General features: G+C 37.0%; 1 protein-coding gene across 1 annotated transcript in view; it reads left to right on the forward strand.

The window, feature by feature from the left end:
- LOC102801357 (BAI1-associated protein 3-like) overlaps nt 1-20,877 on the forward strand; it is a 185,491-nt gene that overhangs the window by 139,103 nt on the left and 25,511 nt on the right. The window contains exons 5-9 of the mRNA XM_085502869.1: nt 5,405-5,464; nt 6,782-6,848; nt 7,942-8,176; nt 13,992-14,036; nt 15,244-15,321. Coding sequence (XP_085358995.1) covers nt 5,405-5,464; nt 6,782-6,848; nt 7,942-8,176; nt 13,992-14,036; nt 15,244-15,321 — 485 coding nt within the window. The remainder of the gene's footprint in view (nt 1-5,404; nt 5,465-6,781; nt 6,849-7,941; nt 8,177-13,991; nt 14,037-15,243; nt 15,322-20,877) is intronic.

Raw genomic sequence — 20,877 nt, forward strand, 5'->3', positions numbered from 1 at the left:
TAGAAACAGCATGACTGCAACTACAGGTAGAAACAGTGTGACTGCAACTACAAGGTAGAAACAGCATGACTGCAACTACAGGTAGAAACAGCATGACTGCAACTACAGGTAGAAACAGCATGACTGCAACTAAAGGTAGAAACAGTGTGACTGCAACTACAGGTAGAAACAGTGTGACTGCAACTAAAAGGTAGAAACAGCATGACTGCAATTACAGGTAGAAACAGTGTGACTGCAACTACAAGATAGAAACAGCATGACTGCAACTACAAGGTAGAAACAGCATGACTGCAACTACAGGTAGAAACAGCATGACTGCAACTACAGGTAGAAACAGCATGTATTTCTGTTATTGGTACAGTTACCAAAAAGGCTTTCTGAAGATTTAGTGCAATTAATCAATTAATAATTATAATATAACTAAATAATAATAATAATAATAAATAAACTTTACAAGCTTGTTAATAATATTATAATTTACGACACAAACACTCAAGTTTCAGTATAAAATCTTTTATTGCCATAAGGGACGCTCACAGTGTCCCACCTAAGCTGCACTACACAAGGAAAAGTGAACATAACAATAGGCGATACACACTGCATGGTGACACGGTGAGCACCCAGACATGAAACAGTAGAATAAACACAAAGAGAATTAAATATTTAACTGAAATAAAAGCATGTAAAACAACATTGTTCAAAAAACTATACTAGCCCTCAAATGATATTGTTAGAATTATTAAATGTAGGTAGAAACAGTGTGACTGCAACTACAAGGTAGAAACAGCATGACGGCAACTACAGGTAGAAACAGCATGACTGCAACTACAGGTAGAAACAGCATGACTGCAACTAAAGGTAGAAACAGTGTGACTGCAACTACAGGTAGAAACAGCATGACTGCAACTAAAGGTAGAAACAGCATGACTGCAACTAAAGGTAGAAACAGTGTGACTGCAACTACAGGTAGAAACAGTGTGACTGCAACTACAAGGTAGAAACAGCATGACTGCAATTACAGGTAGAAACAGTGTGACTGCAACTACAAGATAGAAACAGCATGACTGCAACTACAAGGTAGAAACAGCATGACTGCAACTACAGGTAGAAACAGCATGACTGCAACTACAGGTAGAAACAGCATGACTGCAACTACAGGTAGAAACAGTGTGACTGCAACTACAAGGTAGAAACAGCATGACTGCAACTACAGGTAGAAACAGCATGACTGCAACTACAGGTAGAAACAGCATGACTGCAACTACAGGTAGAAACAGCATGACTGCAACTACACAGTAGAAAAACAGCGTGACTGTAGCTGTACAAGTGATTGGAACTGAATTCCATACACATCATATATTGAGACATGTTCACTCAAAAACTTAACAAAATGGCGATGCCTGTATTAGGCTAAACTAATGATTCCTTTTATACAAATTAAACTGACATAATAATACATCTATAAAACTAATAAACTATTTATGACACACTAAATATTGTAAACTGAACTTTATTTGGCATCAAGGGGGGGCACGCTGCTGGGACAATCTGCCTGTACAAAGTTGAAAATGACTGACTGCCTAACAAACTGTAACTAAGCTATCTAAGATAACGTGTCCCACAGCGGGCCCCCCAGATAGGTTAGTTCGTGACAGTACTAATGACCTTTAGCACCTGGTAACAAAACATACAGAAAACTTCTTAAAACAAACTGTGATAAAGATAAATAAATGTTAACTATTAGTAATCAGTAATGATTATGAGGTGAAGCTGTGGTAGCTGAGATAAGACTACCTGGTAGAACAGCGAAGGCTGTTGACCACCTGAGGTAAGTAAGTTATCAGTAGTGCTGCGGAGGCTGCACTTACTAGCAGAAACAGCGTAAGCCGAGACCACGTAAGGTTAGTAAGGCAGCGGAAGCTGCCTGGCAAGGTAGAAATGGCGGAAGCCATAGCTACAAGTATGGTAGGTTAATATACATGAGGATGAAAATAAATACATACTATAATAAACTAAGAGAAAACACTTGGGTGAACTATATACACAAGGATGACAAAAATACATACTAAAAATAAACTAAGAAAATAAATCTTGGGGGAACAAATAAGTATAATGCACTAATACGAAGCCCCCGAAATATGCTGCAATAAACAATTGCAGCAATGCCAATTTTTAATTGTCCTCAATATTGACTCTGTCTGAATAACCACTTGTAGCTTTATATGAAGTAATAATAGTTGTTGTGTAGATTTGACTGACAGATTTGTTGATCTCATTTATTGTTCTGATACTTATCTTTGTAAGTATCCTGTGGAGAAACAAATATTCCCCTAAGAATCAAGTCAATTCCATTACATACAACGATAAGAATGCTTTCAGTGTGTCTCTCTCACAAGAAATGAGATTGTACTTATTGAATTATGTACAAGTTGGCATGTTCCAGTTTAGACAGCTGCATGGATACATTTGTGAAGTTACACATTTTCATCTTGTGCTGGGAATCTATGTGGATTAAAGTAATGCTGTTTCTATTTTATTACAAAAAATCCCAATCAAATTTGGTATTTGAGTTATCACGCAACAAAAGTTTATTCTACAGGGCAATGTCAAAATAAAATTCAATCAAATTCAAATTTTTCCTGAAATTTTGATCTGTAGCTAAGAAAAAGTTATGTTCACTTAATTATAATCAGAATTTATATCCTATTTGATGTTTAATTTTGACTGTCTGTTATGGTTTCTGTGAAAAAGCAAAAGGATTAGACAATGAAGCAAAAACATTTGCCCCTCTCATCTCAAACTAAATTTAAGTACCCTAAATTGACTTTACATATAACGCAGTCGGGCGATTAATTTGTTTTTGTAGTTTAAATAAAATAAAAAATTTCGCGAATGGAGGTGTTAGCACGAAATCACCCTGACTGGTTTATTCTGCAGGAAATTCATTGCTATTAAATTTTCATGAATGCACATATTATAATGAGGTGGCGGCGGAAATACGTGTATAATGAGGTCAACATGGTAAAGGTCACACTGCAGACCCAAAATTCTAGCAGCCGACGTCTTCTCGGTCAGAGGTCAGTTGAAGAGACCTTGTGATTGGCTTAGATGATTGTCAATTAGAACACTCATTAACATAATTACTCGTTGAAAAATCAACCGGTTCCTGCAGTGTCCTGCAGGGAGATTTCGCAGTTACAGGGGATTTCGCGCTAACACCTCCATTTCGTGATTTTTTAAAATTTTATTTAAACTACAAAAACAAATTAATCGCCCCGACTGCGCCAGTCTACTTACATACTGCAGTTATAGTTTCTACGTATTATTTCTATGTTTGTTCTTTAATACCTTAATCAGTAAATGTAAAAACTCTGTATGTCATTGTCATGCTGATTATATGGATCCTCTCAAATTTCAAGGATGTAAAAATCATTGTCACCTGCACACCTGCGGGAATTAAGTCCCAAGCAATGATAGCAACACGCGCTAAAAACGCAAAGGCTCATGGGTAGATACTTGTTTGTAAACAATGACTCGCTATGGTCATCGTACGCATGCGCAGGTGACGACTCCCTCACTTTAACATACTGATAAGTTTTCACCTTGATGTAATTTCTGACTTTTATATGTGACAATCTAATTTCAAACTCTGCAAGTCTTTTTTTTTAATCTAACTCTCCAACCTCTTATATGCATCATTGTGATATTGTCAGTTATTTTTAAATGGATGTCTGCATGCATCTTATATAACGTCATTGTAATGTTGGAACCTGATATACATGTTGACCCTAGAGAGGGCTTAATGGTGCAAATTCTCTGTATAGTGTTTGTTTTCTACAACCCTAGGTGATAAAAACATTAGAGGATTTGATCCATGAATCATGTATTTTTCTTTGCATCTAAAAATCTGACATTTATGTCTCCCAGATGGGAAAGGAGGGTTGACACACTTTCTGAGTTAAGCGGTAAATAAAAAATTGATATGGTTTATTAGGTAATGTTATTTTCCACCAAACCTATGGTCAGATTAAAATGCATGTATGTACAAAGCTTCATTCTTTGATGTATTATATATGCATGTCCATACATTTGGTCAAGATAGATTGCCTATTATGCATTAAAATAAATAATGCATACATAAATAATTTAGAAAGCGCATCCATGGCCCTGCTGATTAAAGCTGATCCTGTTCTTGTCCATTTACCATTATTTATTATTTTTTTGTCAGTTTGACATTTATCTAATTGCTTTACTGCAGACTGTTAGTCTCCATTGTTTTAGACTTAAATCCTGAAATTGCTCAGTTCCTTGCATCTGTCTGTCCATGTGTTCATTCGTTTGTGTGTTCGATGTTCAAAATTTACGTACACATCCATACTGTAATTTATGTCGCACATATGTATGCATGTAATTATGCAAAAAAAAAAAAACGAATGTCAACATAATTTTTGCAAAGATAATTGCAGCTTCCACAGGCAATCAAATGGAATAGAAAATTCGGACTTCTGCTATTTAAATATTTTAAATATAACCTGGATCTTTTTAAATGGTTTCCAATTTACTACTTGTAATTCTATAGATATTCATGATTGAATTTTAAACACAATGCAGCAGTGTGAGTGAGGTACACACTTCTCTCATTTGAATTCAGCTGTAATAATGAAATTATTTGAAGCAGTTGAGTGTGTAAGTGGACTGCACCTGATTTCTTTAAAGCAATAATGCTTAGAAACATATAAGGTCAGATCCCACTTTGACTTCAAGCTATATCTTATGCTTCGTGCACTTAATGATATAAGTGAGATGTTGTACAACATACCACTAGAATTTTAAATTTATTATCTTTTTTTACCGCCTGCTTGTTGACTAACAAATATACAGAAAGGGTCTCTCGTGCAGAACATATTGCATAATATTTATTTACCTGTTGGACAACTTGTTTTGCCTACCCAAATTATGGTTTGATGTTTTGCAATTTTTATTTTTCGAATTTAAAATGAGACTCAAATGTGAGACTTAAATGTCTGCCGTTTGTGCATTAGTACAAACATTAGCCACTATGCATACAAATTCCTAAAATACGTGATTTCATAGTATTTTGGACTTGATTGGAAACTTTGAGCTAGTATGGTACCTTTAATTGGCAATTGCATGCATTTATCTACCAAGTTTATCATCATTTGTATTATTCGTTTCAGTACTGAATAAATGCAATATAGTAATACAATATATACCTATCATTGAAAGCACATGTTATAATGTGGACAATTGCCAATTTAGTGAAATACAATTACTGACATGATACAACTAATGGAAATGGTTTTTGGCAAGATGTGTTATTTATTATAATACACTGATGGAATATTGAGTTTCAAATTGTTTCTTTCTTTCATTTCTTTGCTAGGCATTTCACGTACATGATGAAGATCATTCCCACTTTCTGGCACAAGCCTCGGAGGAGCAGGTAGCGTATAGCAATCTAATTACCAAACAGAATGTTTTTGTTCAATCCACAGCTGGTAACCATTATCCTGTAATTGCTTAGTGTCTTGCTATTGCTATGAGCAACTGAAATCATTTGTTTATATATATTTGCAGCACCATATTACGCTAAACAATTCTACAGCTATTTGTATTACCACGTAAATTGTATCGTATCTCGACTATCGTTAGAAATGACTGGATATACACTAGCTATTGTCCTCACAACTAGGACCTATATTATTCTTTACTCAGCTTGAGACAATGGTTCCCATGTTTAAATTAAATAGACAGACCCAATTTTGTTGTTACCTGGTATGATGAATAATGAATGCATTTTCTGATTGGTTGTCATGGTATTTCAGGAATAATATTACGCCTAAATGTCCAATTGTATATACCACTTACAAGACAGATTTTTGCATGATTGATTTATTTCAGGATATACTAATTTATTTTATACGTGCATTTACGGCAACTAATTGATTTTATGGTGTATCCGGGGGATATATACTGAGATAGGTTTTTAAAAGGAAATGTTCTGCGAACTTTTTTCACTAATTTCCTATGGAAGCGTGCATTTAAAGTTCAATGTGTCAAATAATGAAAAAAAAACAAAAAAAGTATAATATGCCCAGAATATTAATATAATCATGTTGATTTCATGTTGAATATGGGAGTATGCATTGAAATAAAGTGGGATTATTTTTAGTTCAACTTTCAGCAGAGCAATACTATTTTGTATTAAGTGATTGATAGGCCAAAGAACTACTATTATCGTCTTACAGGACATATTGCTAATATTAACGGTGCCCTGGTGTAACTATGAATCCCTGTAGGATTCAGCCTTCAAATTTACAATTGCATGTGGAGAAGTAGACTAATATACTAGAATCCAACAGTTATATACCCCCTGGTAAAAATACCCGGTAGGCACAGTACGTGATATAGCACTTTTTAGACTTACTCAAAATTAATGGTTCGCATGAGCTTTTACAGTAACGAGCTACTCCATCAGATGCAAGCGGTAGAATGACTGACGAAATGTAGAATGAGGTAGAATTATTTTTGAGTCAGTCTTAAAAGTGCTGTATCACTGTACCTATTTTATTGTATTCACTGATATAGTTACCATCCTGGTGTATTTCTTTTTATTGTGATAGTTATTATTTGTCAAACCAACATGTGTTAATGTTTCATTATACAGTGAAGATATGACAAGCTCTATGCTAAAAGATTAAAGAGTGTGCTATGTTGTGTAAACATGTCAAATTGTGATTCCTGTTTTATCTTATCACAGAAACCTACCCTAATCCTAAATGTGACAGTTGTCGGAGCTAAGGACTTAGATGCAAAAGATGCAAATGGTATGTTTTCATTGATTTAATTGTTTTTCGTTTCACATCTATCTATTATCTATTCACAAATACATAATATGCATCTACTCGTAATCCTTCCAATCTAAAGCACATACCCATCATCTATTAAGTCTACCCATCTTCCATCCAATCTACCCATCTTCCATCCAATCTACCCATCTTCCATCCAATCTACCCATCCTCCATCCAAACTACCCTTCTTCCATCCAATCTACCCATCTTCCATCCAATCTACCCATCCACCCATCTTCCATCCAATCTACCCATCTTTCATCAAATCTACCCATCTTCCATCCAATCTACCCATCCACCCATCTTCCATCCAATCTACCCATCTTCCATCCAATCTACCCATCCACCCATCTTCCATCCAATCTACCCATCTTCCATCCAATCTACCCATCCACCCATCTTCCATCCAATCTACCCATCTTCCATCCAATCTACCCATCCACCCATCTTCCATCCAATCTACCCATCTTCCATCCAATGTACCCATCCACACATCTTCCCATTTACCCATCATTCATCCAATCTACCCACACATCCTTCCTCCATCCAATCTACCTACACACCCAACTTCTATCCAAGGTACCCATCCACCCATCATTCATCCAATCTACCCACACATCCTTCCTCCATCCAATATACCCACACACCCAACTTATATCCAATCTACCCACACATCATCCATACAAGCTTCCTCCATACCCGTCATCCACCAAATTACCCACATACCTAATATAATTGTTTACCCATTCACATATTCTATAGTTTACAAGCCACTTCTTATCTATATTCATAATAATAACTTGATTGACATTATTAATGTTGAACATAGTGAAATGCTATTTCTACAAACAAAATTTTGTGTAGAAATCAATACACTATTATTGTAATTACATAGTTATTATGATTTGGCCATATAGTACTTACATGCCAGCTCTAAAAAGGATTATCATGTGGTACTTAATTTCAAATATATTATCCATGAATATGAAACCCAGAGCACTAAATCATACTCATATTTCCAATGAGTCATGACGAAAATATGATGCATGTATTCTGACCCTATTCCTAGGATACAGTGATCCCTATTGCATGCTGGGTCTCATGCCTGGGGCTGGGGTTGAACAAGAATTGGAAGAAGAGAAAGAAGATAAACCTAAGAAGAAATTGAGTTTAAAACACAGGGGAAGTAAAAAAGAGAAGCAGAAAAATAAAAGTGTACGAGATCAGCTCCCAGCCATGATGATAAAAGTCACGGAAGTCAAGAGAGAAACCCTAAATCCTGTATGGAATGAAAAGTTCAGATTGTGAGTAAGATTGTTCATTGAGAGTTCATCCTATATCAGTTGAACCCTTCATATATGATGACCGATTTGATAAGGTGATTATATCAAATGTGTTCAGTGATCTAAAGTTGTTGAGTACACACAGTCAGAGTCAAGCTTTAAAAAAATGGGATATGGTGTAAAATTTTCAGTATTAAAAACCCAAATTCCAAGTGAATGTGAGTCTTTCCCCTGCTTGCACAAGCTCTCTTAGTTAAGTGATAGGAACCTATATTTTGCTAGTTTTTAGTTCAAAGCACAATTTATATATTTAAGTCTCTCCACTGAATTCTGGACATATTCCACTGAGTTGCTGTATGTTTTCTCTCACAGTTGCTGTATTTAAATTATTTGTGTGTTTTAGGTTGTACTGTATTTAGAATTATCATATTCATTGGTTTGGAGCTCCCGACAGATTATCCATCTCCTAGGTGTGTTTTTGTAAACTTCCCAAAAGTTCTATCGATACTTGTTTGGTATATAAAATAAAGTATGGTTTAACACAGTAATATAGATCAGATTCGATAAGTTGACAATCTGAATTTTACATAGTGAAACCATACTCACCCTACTGTACCCGCCCACCTCCCACCCAATGTATTTAAACTCAGTATTTGTGCTCAGCATGAAGGTGTCAATTCGATAAAACTGTATAGGCTGTGGGTCATATTCCAAATTTCCATATTTTAATTGAAATATTTACATGATAATAAGTTAGACTCGCCCACGTGTGATGTCAATTCTCATTAAACAGACTAAGCGTAAAGATAAGCATGTGTTTTTACTACACGATAAATTGTGGCAGTGTAAAAATCATAAGGGAATAATATTCAACGATGGTCACATTCTGCCAGTCTGGCGTTCATAAAGCACCATAAGGGGGCCATCAATCACAGAAACGCATAGGTAACACATCCAATCTGTGTTGAAAATATCAAAATTGAAACATTATGCTCATATAGAAAATTACTTTATTATTTTAAAATTTTTTTATTCTGGAACATTGTCAACTGAAAACAATTACAACTAGAAATTTATGGACTATGGTATGTAAATATTGTACAAGCACTATAAAGAAAAAACAGAATGTGAACCAGGAATGAATTATATATGGCTCTTTTCGTCTTGATAGACGGTCTAAGCAGAATATTGGAAGTGAAGCTTCTGGAACAATTTCCGCAGGTCAGACTTACACAACAAGGATTTGAAATTCTTTCTTTTCGTTGCTGACACTTTGCCTTCAGGTCTAAGATGATGACATTTTTGTGGAGCTTAGTGCCGACTGTCACGGCTGACCTCCAAGAAGTTCTGTTTGCAGCTAACTTTCCCCATGTCTTGGGGTTGACGTTACATCCCAACAAGCTGGTTTTGCATTTGTCCTTAAACCTCAGCTTAGGTCTTCCTATCTTTCTGTTGCCTACAGCCATCTGGACATACAGCATCTGTTTAGGTATACTTTGTGTAATTTGTTTTGAAATTTGGCTGTTAAGAACTTTCCAACCAGCACCAGTTAGGAGTAACTTGTATTTCCTGTGCATTAGTTTCAATGATAGATGACTCAGGCTATTGCAACATATCCTTCCATAATCCCACTAGCTATTTTAATGAATATATGTATTCCTTCACCCTGAGAATGATTCCTCAAACTTATGATCTGACAATCTCTATCGTCATAGCAACTTATTATCCTTCGCAAACTCATGATGCACATTATGATGAATATGATTTCTCATCAGTATTAATGATTTTAATCTGTCTGCCGTTTGGCTTGACTCAAAGCCCAGTTGGATTTTGTCATCAATTTTGATCAGTATTGATTAATGGACATGATGGTATTGGGGGTTCTAATATCCTAGTGTTAATATCTTGAATGAAAATATGATCTTAGCCTATGTGAATAGAAAGGGACAGTCAAAGTATTAAATAATAATTCAGTATTAACCCCAATACTTTCATGAACAGCTTGTGATATATTGAGCTGGTATAAACAAATTTGATGGAGTGACTATTAAACAGTGATCCTATTGAAAACATGGTAATTAGAAATGAGTGATATGGTGTGTTTATATGGAGTAAAACTATACAACGCTTCAAAGCAAATTTCTCCTACCATTCCACAATTACCATTTATCTACTGAAATAAACAATCAATGAAGTTCTGCATTTATGTAAATTTGGGTCCATTAAAAAAAATCATTTGTTATAATGAAGTCAAAATGGGGTAGACAATATAATGTCTTATCTGGGTTGAAAAATATATGCCAAGAAAGACAACACATGTCGCTTGGTTAAAAAGATAATTGATAATAACTGTCACCAATAGATCTATTAACCCCATTAACCCTTTGAGGGATATACTTTTTGACAGTTACCCTGTCTGTATGTCTGTATGTCTGTATGTATGTATGTATGTATGTATGTATGTCACTTTTTTTGTTCCACCGTTATCTCAAGAACCACTAATCAAATTTTGGTGAAACTTGGTACATAGATGCTCTGGGATAATGCGCAGAGTTGATTAGGTTTTGGTAAAAATCTATGAATATTAATTACCTAATTTGCATGATAATTAGCTGATTTTTAGCTGTTCCAAGACTGTTCCACTGATATCTGAAGAACCACTCATTGGATTTTGATGAAATTTGGCACATGGATGCTCTGAACTAGTGTGCAGATTTGATTAGTTTTGGGTAAAAATCTATGAATATTAATTACCTAATTTGCATGATAATTAACTGATTTTAAGCTGTTCTATGACTGTTCCACTGATTTTTGAAGAACCACTCATTGGATTTCAATGAAACTTGGCACATGGATGCTCTGAACTAATGCGCAGATTTGATTAGTTTTGGGTAAAAATCTGTTAATATTATTAATTACCTAATTTACATAATGATTAATCAATTTTCGGCTTTTCCACTGATATCTCAAGTACTAATCGTAACATTTCAATAAAACTTGGAACACTGCACATACCTGATAGTTTTTAGGGTAATATCAGTACATATTAATTACCTAATTTGCATAATTAATTAATTTTCAGCTTTTGATATTTCGAGTAGTAATGATCACATTTCAATGAAACTTGGTACATAGTTACTTGAGGACTGTGCAGAGACCTAATTAGTTTTTGAGTAAATAATTGTGCATATTAATCACCTTATTAACATAATTAGTTAATTTTCAGCTTTTCACCTGATATCTCAAGTACTAATCATCACATTTCAATGAGACTTGCGACATAGATATTCTAGGACTATGCAGAGACCTGATTAATTTTGGGATAAATAATTGTGCCTATTAATTACCTAATTTGCATAACTAGTTAATTTTTTGCTGTTCTATGATGTCTAAAAACTACTCATTGGATTTCAATGAAACTTTTAAAGAGTACCCATCACATTTCAATGAACCTAAGACTATGCACCATATTAGTTTTTGGTAAATATTTATGCTTCTTAATCACCTAATTAACATAATTAATTAATACTGATATCTCAAGTATTGATCATCACATTTGAATAAAACTTGGTACATAAATGCTCTAGGACAATAGACAGTCTGATTAATTTTGGGTTAAAATCTGTTCATATTAATTCTCTAATTAGTATAATAATTAATATTTTTTTGGTTCTAATCACATTTCAATGAAACTTGGTACATTGTGCAGACCTTATTAGTTTTACACTTAAATCTGTTCATATTAGTTACCTTATTTGCATAATTAGTTTTCAGCTATTCCATCAATATCTCAAGTATAAGTAATTTTGAATTAATTTTTAATGTGTCTCCAAAACTCTCAGCACAGGGGAGTTCTTTCTAAGCTTTCTTTGATTCTCGTCTTGATTTTGGTGCCAAATTTTTACTGTTTTTATGCATTTTTCTATAATTTTGGACGAAATAGACATAATTTCTTATTGGCTACAGGTTATGAACAAATCTTTAGAAACATGTGCATATTTTGTGAATAGTGAAAAAATTGGCTTTGGCTCTACAAAGGTTTAATATTGTAATTTCCTGTATAAAACAATTCTAGAAATTAAATGATTTGGTGGTGATAACTGGTTTTTCAGAAAAACTATTTTTCAGAAAAACTGTTATATAGATTACTATCATATTTTCATATTTGATGTGGTTGTTTCCCAGGTGGACCCATTCAGATTTGTTACCAAATGCTGTTTTCTATTTTTGATGAATATTTATGTATTTTTGGTCTATAAAGAGTATAAAGTCTATAGAAATGTTATTTTAACTTTGTTTTGAAAACTACAATTTATATTACCGGGTTTGATTCAGATTTCTTAATTTTCCTACAATATTCAAACTTCTCAATGAACTCTGAAAATACAGTTCTGATGCTCTACTGATTATGATCAAAATGGAATCTATTTTGTATCTTTTCCAGAAGAGCTACATTTAAACCATTATATCACTAGTTTTAAAGTTTTTTTCCAGCTTTTACTTCTCTCATATAATAACACCCATCTACCCTATTACAGTGGATACTGAAAGAAAGTGATCATGAAAAACACTCACTCCCATAACAAAAATTAATAAATACTCTAAACAGATTTACACACCTCAAATATACATGGCTAGTTTAAAACTAAATTGTAAATCTAATTATGAACGTATTGATATGAAAGAATATAATTGAACTTGTGTTGACTTTAATTATTTCCCACAGTGTTGAACCTGGAAACAAATGTGCTATGATTTGCATGGTTGATCCTAGATAACAATATTTTATGATTCCTTGCAAAGATTGCTCGCTGACACGGAAATCGAGGAAATGGCAGCTTTGAGCAATACACGTTTGATTTTGATAAACCTTGACAGATTAATCTTTGCACTAGTTTAGAAGAGATTTGTGAATTATCATATGTCAGAGGCAGTTTTACATAGAAGTGTTACAACTTTAATAGTGTCCTAGTGCCTTATGCATGACCTTCGATAGTATACCAGTTTGTTCTATTAGAAGCACATGCTCTTATTTATATGACAGAGGCCAGTGTGTCTGTGTTAATTGTATTTCAATGATCCAGTATACAATAAATGCAGTGTTTGGTGACATGTGACTATATATTAACAAATTTAAAATAATAAGCTTGTGAAATAATTGAATAAATATCACCTTGCTCACTGGGTTTATATGTTCACTACAGTCATCTACTTGCAATAGGTGAGGGTGTTAGAGACAAAAGGTGGTATTGTAAATTTGATGTATAATATTACAAATTATTGTTTGTTATAAGACTGCAATACCCACAGAAAGTACCAGGATGTGTGATCTTTTTGGGATCATCCTTAATAATTAATGAAATATGAATGTCTGTTTTTTACCTTTAGGCCAGACCTTTTTCATTCCTTGTTTCTCGAGTTTTCATAAGGCAAATTTTTTGAGGAGGGCGAAAAAAAAAAAAATTAATTCTTTTTTTCCATTAGATTTGTGTGATTCTCAAAGAATTGTAAGTGAGATCATTGATCGGAGAGAAGAAATGAAATAAAATTTTATTCCATGTATAATCTTGTTTCTCGTCTGCGCGAGACCTCGGTACTTTGATCATGATACTCCCACGAAAATGCAACTTGGATTTGTTATGCGACGGGCTTAAAAAAATAGAAATTAAAAAAAAATAAGAAATTACGCTGAAATAAAATTGTATTTTTATTTCATTTTTGGCTATGTTCATTCGGCTGGTTTGCGAAACAAGGAATAATAAAAGTCTGGCCTTAATAGAATTGTATGTCATAAAGAGTTTATAAATCAATTTGTATTTCTTCTCTGTGTTTACAGTCCTATTGGTGACATCAGTGCAGACAAGCTTCATTTAGACATCTGGTAAGTGTATTGAAAACATTAAATAATATTAGTTATCATACGCAACATGTGTATCTTTGAAGTGTGACCCTAGGGGCTCGTCAATGATGATGGATCTCCTAGTGCGAGCACAAAGGGGATTTACCGTCAGTTGACATGCCCCTGTGAGTATGACATAATACAGGACAGATATGAAAATACATATCACACAGTTTGATGTCATATACTACCAAACTTTCATTGCCTGATGCTTAACTGTGTATATTTTTTAATTAATATTTAGTACCTTGAGTAAATATCAGGAACAAGCAGAATTGCTACAAAGTATACGCAATTTGTTTCTGTGAAATAGAAAAATCAATGTTTGATTAAATCAAAAGATATGCAAGTCATGTATATGATATAGATATATATCAAATGCATATCTAGTTGTTTTGGTGGCTTTCAAATCTAATTTTATTCATTTTGATTATATTTTACAACTGAAAATAATACTGATTGCATTTATGTCATAATTCAAATCAACTTACAACCATAGTGTAACTTTTAAGGAGTTTATGTGATCCAGTTCAATAAGGTCATCGTTTTTTACGATGCAGGGTTATACATACTAATTTGTAACTGAACAGTAAAAGTGACCCCAGCTGACACTAAATATGACTGTGAATTGTTAATGCAGCAAATGATCATGAATCTTTCAAATTGTGCATCAAAGCTACCTTGCTGCCTTAAAGTTTCAATTCTAATAGATATTGTAATATAATGCAGGAGTTCACATAGAGCACAAAGATAAAGCATTCTGTTTAATAAAATATTGATATGGTGACTCTCGCCTTATTTCATGTCAACATTTGTACATTGCAGTGAGATTCGAAAGTTTAATTTGTTTAGGGCTGTAGTCATCACAACTGCATCTATGGGTCCCACATCATGCCTAGCAACATCTCTAGGTCTAATGTGTTGTTTACACAATATCGTAACACAAATTGTTTTAATTTTGTGAATTTGTATTTTACACATGTTATGTATCAAACCATAGACTATAGAAAATGTCTATGATAAAACATAATATAGAACTGCCTTTTAATACTATCAATATTGAATACCAGTGTTTATATTGTTAATCTGTTTGTTATTTCCCTGTTTTAATCTATTGAGTATATATAAGCTGTCAGATAAGGCTTACTTTAGGATTACCCTTTTTATACTTTCTATAATTTATGTACAGGGACCATGATGATGAATCCTCAGTATTTGAAGCTGCACGGAAACTTAATGAAGTATCCAGCATCAAAGGCATGGGAAGGTACGAGATAACAAAAGTATAATCTATTTATCTATTATTAAGTAACTCTTTAATGTTGGGATTTATGGCATCTGTTAGATAAGGATGGAAATGGCTCTAGTGAATATTTAGGAAATTTTAAAGGCATGATATTTTTCTGACCAAATGGTTCTATCAAATAAATGACAAAGAGCAAATAAAACTTGTTTCCATGGACAAAGTGAGTACTTACACATAGTGTTAAATCCAACTCAACTCCAATCCAAGCCACTTTGAATTGAAAGTTGGTCAAAATGCATAGAATTGAGGTCCATAATTCAATAACTAGATCAGGTATCCCTCTATTTTTTGAAATTTAGCTATTCACAGGGGACATTCGATTTGTGTCTTATTGCATACAACATGAAATGACTAGATTGTGCTGATTTGTGCACATAGCATTGTGCAACTAGCATCAACAGGTGGCCAGATTGATTCAACTACCATCAGCAGGTGGTTAGATGGATTAGCCAGTACCAACAGTTGGTTAGACGGATTCAACAGGTGGTTAGATGGATTTAACTAGCATCAACTGGTGGTTAGATAGATTCAACTAACATCAATGGGTGGTTTGATGGATTCAACTAACATCAACTGGTGGTTAGATAGATTCAACTAGCATCAATGCATGGTTAGATGATTCAACCAGGATCAATGGGTAGTTTATTACAGAGTATTGCATACTAACCCCTTTGGTTAATGAAATTTTAATTTCATAAACAAATGGGATAATTGCCAATTATCATATAATACTGGTTAAATAAAATCAAAATAACAGTGGATAGCTCCCGTAGGGGGCGTCCTTCCCCTGTCATCTGATTTGCATACTTCCATTTTTAACCACGAGATTGATTCACGGTTGAAATTTGGGCTTGCCAAAATATCATTGTTTTTGCGGTGGAAATACATTGTTACCACCCATCAACACAGCCACCGAACTATTAGTGTGTCAGGAAGCTCTTGTGGACATCAAGAACTTCGTACTTTGTCACCTTGAGTAAAAAATTGTAGTTTTAGTAACGAAACTCAAAAGCCCGCCTTCAGTTTCAAGATGGCGGAAAATATGGATACCGGAGAGTTGAACACCGTTCATCCCAGCACTTCGGATTCAAACACTTTCGGACGAAAGTGTGAAGAGTGCCATATATCGATGCTCACTTACGATGATCACCGTATTTGCATTCCATGTGGCAGAAAATGTAATGGGCACATCAACTGCGGTGTTTGCCTCGCCTGGCCGATAGAAACTTGGAACTGAGATTCCCGCCTACGCAAGTCAACGGGAAAATCAGGAAAGAAGAAATCCAAAAAACGTCATTTGGAGGAGTCTTCGGTTTCATTGGTACCAACCAACGCTGAGGACGAACTATTGGCAGACGAACCCAGCCAAAAACGTCCAAAGGAGACTGACAATGAGCAAAGTGTTATAGCTCATTTACAGAACAAGGTGGATCTACTGACCAGAAAAATTAAAGTTTTGGAAAACCCAGTAGACGAAGAGGTACCACCAAAAGCATGGAGTGTCAGCGCTCTCCAGGCGGAAAAGAAAAAATCCTACACAACAGTGGTGCGAGAAAATGTTGAAGACGCACTGGCTGAGGCAGGCGTGATTTTTTCTACTGAAGATGCTACAAGCAACGCGGGGGAGGCCGGCCGGCTCGTCGAAAACCACAACAGCGAGTGGTACCGACAAGGAGGACCCCGAATTCAAAATCCGCTCCGATGCTATCACGAAAGGTGCGGTTATGGTCAAGAAAATCTTACCTCTACCGATTCCACCGATGGCGGACGCCCCACGTTTCTCGATCGGTTTGTCTACACTGCCGAAAAAGGACACTTTTACGACTTCAGCAATGCTACCATGGTCTCCCCGACTGACACAGGGCGCTGCTATAACACAACGCGTGATCGGAGGAGGCAAATGGGATCGTGAAGTTACCGAGAAAACCGCTACAGCCACCAAGGACGACTTCTTGGGGACTAACCGGGACGATTGGAGCAGACGCTACCAAAAAGTCATACCGCCCGCTGATGAGTGGAAAACACCGGTCGGTACCGACGCCAGCCTGCACGAACGACCTCTCGGCGTACAACCACCAGAACTGGAGCCATGCGTCCGGGAAATGGTCGCCGAAGGAAGTATAACGAAACATCCACTCGGCAAACCACAAGTTTACATCCCGTATTGCCTGTCCCAGTCAACGCTATGTAGATTGGAAAACAACGTTTGGGACACTTCTCTTGCATTAAGCCATAGAGAATTTTTCACTACTACTACACAAATTCAGTTAGCGAAATTCAAAACGGGCAACATCACCAAGGATGAACTGTTTAGCACATTAGAGCCGCTGTTGGTCGCGACTAATGTCGTCGACGCTGACATAATACAGAGTCACCTCCAGTTACGAGCGACTATTCAACACTCTCGCCGTGCAGCAGTTTGGTCCGCTATGCTAAAGACAGCCGCCAACGCTGAAATCAAGAACGAATTGGCGACGATCGATTTCAGAGGGACCAAAATTATTCGACGGAAAACTCAGCGCTGTGAATTCTAAGTTGAATGAGAAAGCAGCGGCAAAAGTTAACCGTGTGATGATCGAAGGCGCCTTTAAAGCCAAGCAAGCCGCTAATAACAAACAGAGCATCGCGACCAAGGCGAAGCCAGTTAACCAAGCTACTACGGGTCAGCCCAAGGGAAACGCAAAGGCAAACCCGAATCAGGCAAAAGGAAAAAGTGAAAACCAGCAGCGACAGAATAAACAATTCTCGAAACAGACTGGTAACACTAAAAAGTCTTCCTGACTATACGTCAGCAAATATGGTAATGTATCAAAACAAGGTGCGATTAAACATGTCAAATATTACTCAAGTCTCCGAGTATTTTTGTCAAACAAATCAAACCACAGATCCCCTTACACATATACCACTTGCATTAAACGATTCGGTTCAGTGCCCAGGTCGGCGGGAACCAAGTCGTGCAAAACATCGTGCATTAAGCGATTTTGTTCAGTGCCCAGGATGGCGGGAACTCAATCGTGCACAACAAAAACACGGTCGGCCGCACCTCAGGTCGGTGGGCGATCGTATAAACAAACAACCGGCCGAATGCGTGGACCTAGGGAGAATGACGCATCGACCGGTGAAAAAACAGAAACCCGTAAGGCAGAGTCCCTACTCCCCTCCAGGTTGGAAAAAAAGGGGGGGAAGGACGCCGCATTCACTCCAGGGGGAAATGGAGAAATCGGCGATGTCAATGTATACCGCCACAAGCGACCGAGGGTTGGTGAGTCCCTCGACGCCGGTGGCACTGCGTCTGCAGAAATGTATTCCCCGGTGGAAAGAAACTATAAACGATCCGTATGTGATATCGATAATAACACACGGGTATCGAATACCGTTGATAAAAGAACCGAAATGCAAAAAAAGAACATGTATTTCGGGGAAACCGGGCTCTACTCAGTCAACAATACTGAAAGAAAGCGTGGAAATACTACTCAAAAAAAAGGTAATTCAGCGGGTACAAAACCCGAAAAATTCTTTCATCTCGAGGTTATTTCCCGTCAAGAAATCCAACGGTGGGTACAGGCTGGTGCTGGATTTAAAGGAGTTGAACAAATTTGTGAAGAAAGAAACGTTCAAAATGTTAACTCCGGCACTAGTGAGAGCGTCAATTCAAAAAGGGGACTGGATGACGTCCCTCGACTTGACCGACGCTTACCTGCACATACCAATACACACAGAAAGCAGGCGCTTGTTACGATTCGTGGTGAACGATGTAACGTATCAGTACACCGTCCTACCTTTCGGCCTGACGTCAGTCAGCCCCACTTCTGTTTACAAAAGTTCTACGCACAGTGGTGGCGTTACTGCACAAGAACGCAGCAGACGTCAACCCCTACTTAGACGACTGGCTGATAAAAAGTCAAAATCGGAACCTGATTTGTCAATCAACCGAGCGGACTGTCAGTCTACTGTTAAAGCTAGGTTTTCTGATAAATATGGAAAAATCAGAATTAATACCGACGCAGAAAATAGTCTTTCTGGGCATGGAACTGGATGCGGAGAAAGGCATGATCCGACCAGCCCAGCACAGAATCGACAATGTACAAAAAATGATACAATCATTTCTAAAACAAAAACAAGCCACACTACGCCAGGTAATGCGACTAGTGGGGATGTTAACTTCGATGAGGGGCTTAGTACCGAGAGCGGCGCTACAGTCCAGACCGCTCCAACGCCTAGTGTTAGACGCACAGTTAAAAATGCGACTATCAAAGGACGGGATAAAATACGAAAAACCGGTACTGTTCACACCGGCCTTTCTGGAATCACTTCCGTGGTGGGGCAACCTCAAGAACCTCACGGCGGGGATTCCCATGGACAAGGCGAAACCGACAGTAACGTTGGTGACGGACGCATCCATGACGGGCTGGGGAGGGCACTGCATGGACGGGATTGCACACGGTCAGTGGAACGAAAAACAAAGGAAATTTCACATAAACCGACTGGAAATGCTAGCGGTGCAGTTCTCCCTGCAATCCTTCAAAAAAGCGGTAAAAAACCGGGCCGTGTTAATAAGATCCGACAATCAGACTGTAGTAGCTTACCTCAACAAGGAAGGGGGAACGAAATCACAGTCGTTAAACGACCATGCTGTAGCAGTGCTAAAGTGGTGTGCACAAAACAAAGTCGAGCTGATGTGCAAACATATACCGGGAGTCCAAAACGGTGTAGCGGACTCGCTATCCCGGGGGAAACCCTACGACGACACAGAATGGGAGCTGTCACAGACGGCAGTAAACCTAGTGTTCGACATGTGGGGGGAACCCCAGGTAGATCTGTTTGCAACACCGGAAAACAAAAAACGTCCCGTTTTTGTGACGCGTTATCCGGACAAACAGTCACTGACGTGGGACGCACTTCAGATGGAGTGGGGCGGAATGTTCAGTTACGCATTCCCACCATTTCCATTGATCCACCGAACGTTACAAAAACTGGAACAATCGGAGAACTCGCACATGATTCTAGTGGCACCGAACTGGCCGTCTCAGACTTGGTTTCCGTTACTGCTGTCTCTGCTAACGGACCATCCGAGAAGCCTGCCACAAGAAATTACGTTGACACAACCCGGCGGTTATACACCAACCAACCCGGAGCTGTACCAACTTCACGTGTGGAAACTATCCAGCAATTTAGAATTGCGCAAGGGTTTTCAAGCCAAGTGTCGCAAACAACGACGGCCGGGCTTAGGGATTCCTCAAATGGATTGTATCAATACCACTGGGAAAAATTTCGTAATTGGTGTCTTGCAGGGGATATACATCCACTCTATCCCTCTTTGCCCCAAGTAGCGGAGTTTTTTTCTTATTTGATCAACGAAAAAAAGTTGAAACCGGGGACAGTAGAAAACTATAAATCGGCGATCAACTCTGTACTCAAACTAAGCCTAGACAAAAACATTTCGGATGACCCGACAATCTCCGATCTGTTCAAGGGCTTTATTACACAGGCGGGCCCCATTGAGAGGTACAAAGCACC

This window comes from Saccoglossus kowalevskii, chromosome 8, assembly GCF_978046115.1.
Source record: "Saccoglossus kowalevskii chromosome 8, keSacKowa6.1, whole genome shotgun sequence".
In the NCBI taxonomy this organism is placed as follows: Eukaryota; Metazoa; Hemichordata; class Enteropneusta; family Harrimaniidae; genus Saccoglossus; species Saccoglossus kowalevskii.